This window comes from Salvelinus namaycush, chromosome 22 (genome assembly GCF_016432855.1).
Source record: "Salvelinus namaycush isolate Seneca chromosome 22, SaNama_1.0, whole genome shotgun sequence".
NCBI lineage: Eukaryota > Metazoa > Chordata > Actinopteri > Salmoniformes > Salmonidae > Salvelinus > Salvelinus namaycush.
Window position 1 is genome coordinate 4,181,155 of NC_052328.1, and position 6,000 is coordinate 4,187,154.

The 6,000-nt window shown below is 39.3% G+C and overlaps 1 protein-coding gene across 1 annotated transcript in view; it reads right to left on the reverse strand.

Annotated features, from left to right (window-relative positions):
• The window catches only part of LOC120017357 (cadherin-23-like), a 659,988-nt gene extending 657,243 nt beyond the window's left edge, over positions 1-2,745 (reverse strand). The window contains exons 1-2 of the mRNA XM_038960107.1: positions 2,721-2,745; positions 2,448-2,522 (exon numbers count right to left, since the gene is read on the reverse strand). Of these exons, the coding sequence (XP_038816035.1) occupies positions 2,448-2,522; positions 2,721-2,745 (100 nt within the window). The remainder of the gene's footprint in view (positions 1-2,447; positions 2,523-2,720) is intronic.
• Between the last annotated feature and the right edge of the window lie 3,255 nt (positions 2,746-6,000).

Consider the following 6,000-nt stretch of genomic DNA (forward strand, 5'->3'; position numbering starts at 1 on the left):
TGGATAGTTATGATAACAACATCCTGAAGATTGGTTTTCTACTTAGTTTGACCAGTTTATTCGACCTGTTATATAACTTTTTGAAGTTTTCGTCCGAGTTTGCCTGCATCTGCGCGAGCGTTTGGACATGTGCACTAAACATGCTAGCAAAAGTAGCTACTTAGACATAAGTAATGGACATTATCGAACAAAACAACAATTTATTGTGGAACTAGGATTCCTGGGAGTGCTTTCTGATGAAGATCATACAAGGTAAGGGAATATTTATGATGTAATTTCGTATTTCTGTTGACTCCAACATGGCGGAGAAATGTTGTTATTTTTGAGCGCCGTCTCAGATTATTGCATGGTGTGCTTTTTACATAAAGTTTTTTTGAAATCTGATACAGCGGTTGCATTAAGAACAAGTGTATCTTTAATTCTATCTAAAATATGTGTCTTTCATCAAAGTTTATGATGAGTTTTTCTGTTATTTGACGTGGCTCTCTGCAATTTCTCCAGATATTTTGGAGGCATTTCTGAACATGGCGCCAATATAAACCGAGATTTGTGGATATAAATATGCACATTATCGAACAAAACATAAATGTATTGTGTAACATGATGTCCTATGAGTGTCATCTGATGAAGATCATCAAAAAATCTATTTCTGCTTTTTGTGACTACTATCTTTTGCTGGGAAAATGGCTGTATTTTTTTGTGGCTATGTACTGAGCTAACATAATTGTTTGGTGTGCCTTCCCCGTAAATCCTTTTTGAAATCAGACATGTTGGCTGGATTCCCAACATGTGTTGCTTTAATTTGGTGTCTTTCATGTGTGATTTCATGAAAGATTGATTTTTATAGTAATATATTTGAATTTGGCGCGCTACATTTTTTCTGGATTTTGGCCAAGTGGGACGCTACCGTCCCACCTATCCCAGAGAAGTTAAAGTACATTAATAAGTATGGCTTGCCGGGCGCTACAGTACAATTAACTACTTTCAAGGCTCGTAGTCTGAAGCTTGCTATGACACCAGAGGATGAGGATAAAGGAGAGGGAGCGAATGACTTGTCTCTGATGATCTTAGGCCAATTGGGGAGTCTAGGGGAACGTGTGAGGGAAACCAATAGGGTCCTATTTTCACGAAGCCCAGCAGAAAATCTAACATCCAATTCGCATAGAACAGATCGGATGGATGGTCCTTGCCCCAAATACATTTTCATCAAGGGTGGTGTGAAATTATTAACATGTATTTTCTTTCTCTTCTCTGCTCAAGTCATTATGTTTTACAGATGGTGTGGCACATCACTTTTCCAGAGGGAGGACTGTTAAAAGACTATTTGACTTGAGCCCGTTATAATGTGTTTATAATTGTATAATTAGCAGAGCAGGAGTAATTACCGTGTTATGGATGTCTTGAAATGATCTATGTGCTTCTAGTTTGAGTTTCCTTTGGTGTCCGGCTGGATTTATACCAGAACTTAGAACCTAACAATATGTTTATGTTGTTTGAAAAATAAAATAAAATCTATAAAAAAGGAGACAAAACAAACATGAGGCAGAGAGAGCAATCATTCGATCTTCACCGCTGATGTGCTCACCTGTACCAACCAAGTGATCATGACAGTACTTGCTAATCCGAGAGCTTTCACAACATCAAACATCGACAAAACCAAACATATATCTGCTGTTTACTTAATTCACTCAACTTGACATCATCATCATCCATTCGGAGCTCAACGATGTGTCCAAATCCATATGATCAACCGACATAGCTACCGTTTCTTCTAAAGTGAAAAGTTGAGGCCGCTTTGGCGCCATCATTTTGAATCATTTTAAATAAATGACCCTGTTTATGGTTTCTGGTTGACAACAACAGCTTCTTAGCAAGTACATTTTTCAATATTGACACATAATGTTAGAAAAACAACGCCATTCGCGGCCGCTATAGAAATTTAAAGGACAGCCATCGAGGGCCGCTATGAGTCCTACTGGGTTAAACATAGATCTCATCAATGATATCAAAAATATTGATACTGTGATATGAGAAATACAAGGCATAAAAACGGAAGACTCCATTTGATAGTGAAGTTGTTCCTACAACCTTTGAGTCAACTATGCATTAGCATCCAGGCCTAGAAGGCTATTCTGTTCGCAACTACAAAACATCTCTCTCTCTCCATCTATATATCTCTCTCTTTATCGTCAGATACTCCTCACTTCATATGCGTTCCCCCGGTCTTTGTCACACATTTTCCTTCCTTTTCTTTCTCTAAAGCAGAGTAATTCACACCTGAACCAGTGACTCTTTAATGTTTTATATCTCTCTGATCTTCCATATCTCTCTAAATCACAAATGACGACTGGATGGTCTGCTGAATTCCACCACGACTTGGGACGTTGACACACAATGTGCACAGTAAATTACATCAGACATAGTCACACACACACTGAAAGACTCACCGACTGGTGTGTTCTCATAGATGAGAAGGTATGAGTGGAAAAAGTAGTTCTGGAAGCGTGGAGGCTGGTTGGAGGCTATGGAAGAGGGGAGAAAGAGAGGAGGATAGTGGGATTAAGTTAGGCACTACAGGGTCTTATAATATCATTATATAGGTGTGAGAAATGTAAATGAATAAATGTTTCAGTGCCTGGAGGCATAGGCATACACTACAGGCATACATACGTGTGTATGTGCGAGTGTGTGTGTTCATCTATGATGTGAATGACTCCTACCTATGTGCAGTTTACATGAAAGCATACTGGAGTGTGCGCTCACATATTTCAGAGACACTGCATGTTAAGCTGTGCCTGTGTACATACTGATTGCTCAGTATGAAAAGGGAGATGTTGATATCACCACCAACCCACACTACTACTGGAGTAATATAGGTATTCGTATTCCTTGACTTATTCCAAACGTTCTTGTGTTACAGCCTGAATTCAAATTCTATTTTTTTTTGTCAACCATCTGCACACAATACCCCACAATGACAAAGTGAAAACATGTTTTTAGAAATGTTTGCAAATGTATTGAAAATGAAATACGGAAATATCTAATATAAATAAGTATTCACAACCCTGAATCAATACCTTGTAGAAACACCTTTGAAAGCAATTACAGCTGTGAGTCTTTCTGGATAAGTCTCTAAGAGCTTTCCAAATGTGGGTTGTGCAACATTTGCCCATTATTATAAAAAAAATATTCAAGCTCTATCAAATTAGTTGTTGATCATTGCTAGACAACCATTTTTCACAGTCTTCTTGGTGAGCAACTCTAGTGTAGATTTGGCCCCAGTCCTTAACAATTGCAAGCATACCCATAACATGATGCAGCCACCACTATGATTGAATATATGGAGAGTGTTCCTCAGTAATGTATTTTATTGGAGTTGCCCCAAACATAATACTTTGTATTCAGTACAAAAAGCTAATTGCTTTTCCAATTTTCAATTTTCAGTATTACTTTAGCGCATTGTTGCAAACAGGATGCATGTTTTGTAATAAAAACATTTTTTACCTGACATTTTAAAACTACCTCATGTCTGTATACCACCCATACAATTATCTGTAAGGTCCTTCAGTCGAGCAATGAATTTCAAACACAGATTACACCACAAAGTCCAGGGAGGTTTTCCAATGCCTCGAAAAAAGTGCACCTATTGGTAGATGGGTAAAACATTTGAAATAGAATACCCCTTTGAGCCTGGTGAAGTTATTAATTATACTTTGTAACTAATAAATACACCCAGTCACTAAAAAGACACAGGCGTCCTTCCTAACTCAGTTGCCAAAGACGAAGGAAACTTCTCAAGGATTTCAACATGAGGCCAATGATGACGTTAAACCAGTTACAGAGTTTAATTAATGTCTGTGATAGGAGAAAACTGAGGATGAATCAACAACAGGATGAACCGATCGGCTCACACATGCATACCTGGATGCTGTCACTAAGCCTTAATTACATAGGATGTGTCACAAATGGCACGCTATTACTATTAGAATGCACTACAAAGCGAATATGGTGCCATTTGGGATGCACTCCTAGGCTATGGCCACCACAATGGATAGATTACACAAAAGGGAGTACTATAAATGGAGGGCTGCTACTGTGCTCTCCAGGACCTCCTGATTCCTTTATTTTATTATTTCAAGGGGGCTAAATCAGAGAGGGAACATAAATTGTCCGGGTCACTGGGCTAAATGGCTGGTCTGGAGAAAGAAAGAAAGAGGTGGGGGGGATAAAGAGAAATAGGGGGGATGGAGAGGGAGAGTGTGAGAGAGATGGGCGAGGGGATAAAGGGAGAGAGAGAGAAAGGAGTGAAGACGGAAGAGGGAGGTAAAAGTAAGAGAGCAGTAGTAATAGAGAGATGGAAAACAGGGTGAGAGAAGGAGAGTGAGATATAGAGGAGGGAGGAGGGGTGGAAGAATGGTGCCAGAGAGGATGTTTGCCGTTTTATGGGCTCCTAACCAATTGTGCTATTTTGTGTGTTTTTTTTGTGTGTTTGTAACTTATTTTGTCCACAATGTTTCTGCCACTGTCTCTTATGACCAAAAAGAGCTTATGGATATTTGAACAGTGATTACTCAACTCAAACTGGATGAATATTTTTTCTTTAACGAGTCAGGCACAAGGGACTTACTGCTGCTACCGGACCAGGCCCAAATCCCTGTCATTCGCATGAAGAGGACACGCCGATACAGGGGGGAAGCAGATCCGGGTGCCTTGTGAGAATTTGTCGGCGAGTGGGTAACCCGCCTTTACCATCCGTCCTATTAGCCAATGTGCAATCATTGGACAATAAACTGGATGAGCTCTGTTTGAGACTATCCTAACAACGGGACATTAAAAACTGTAATATCTTATGTTTCATAGAGACGTGGCTGAACGACGACATAGATAATATACAGTTGGCTGGGTTTTCTGTGCATCGGCAGAACAAAACAGCTACCTCTGGTAAGACGAGCAGTAGTGGTCTGTGTCTATTTGTCAATAACAGCTGGTGTGCGAAATCTTATATTGCAATGGTCTCGAGGATTTGCTCGCCTGAGGTAGAGTACCTAATGATAAGCTCTAGACCACATGATTTACCAAGAGAGTTTTCATCTATATTCTTTGTAGCTGTCTATTTACCAACACAAACTGATGTTGGCACTAAGACTGCACTCAACAAGCTGTATAAGGCCATAAGCAGACAAGAAAATGCTCATCAAAAGGTGGTGCTCATAGTGGCCGTGGACTTTAATGCAGGGAAACTTAAATCCGTTTACCTAATTTATGCCAGCATGTCACATGTGCAACCAGAGGAAAAAAACTCTAGAACACCTTTACTCCACACACAGAGACGCGAACAAAGCTCTCCCTCGTTCTCCATTTGGCAAATCTGACGCTAGTTATATCGTCCTGATTCCTGCTTATAAGCTAAAACTAAAGCAGGAAGTACCAGTGACTCGCATAATACGCAAGTGGTCAGATGACGCAGATGCTAAACTACAGGATTGTTTTGCTAGCAATATGTTCCGGGATTTTAATTTTTTACAATTTTTTGTATTTTATTTCACCTTTATGTTACCAGATAGGCCAGTTAAGAACACGTTCTCATCGTTCTCAACGGCAACCTGGCCAAGATAAAGCAAACCCGTGCGACAAAAACAAGTGTTACAAATAAACAAATCTACAGTCAATAACACAATAGAAACATTTTTGAAAAATCTATGACAGTTTGTGCAAATGTAGAAGAGTAGGGAGGTAGACAATAAATAGGCCATTATAAGAAATCCTGCTATGCCTTCCGACAAACCATCAAACAGGCAACACATCAATACAGAACTAAGTATCAACCTCTCCTTCCATATATATATATATATATGTAGTTTTCGCTTCATTTTTACCCCCAAAAATTTGAACAATTGGATCCAATGAACTGAGCAGGCTGGGCTGACATGCTAAGACTTTCTAAATATGAGCATGACTTTATAATATTGAAAAATCGGACTGTTTTAAATGTTATTTGGT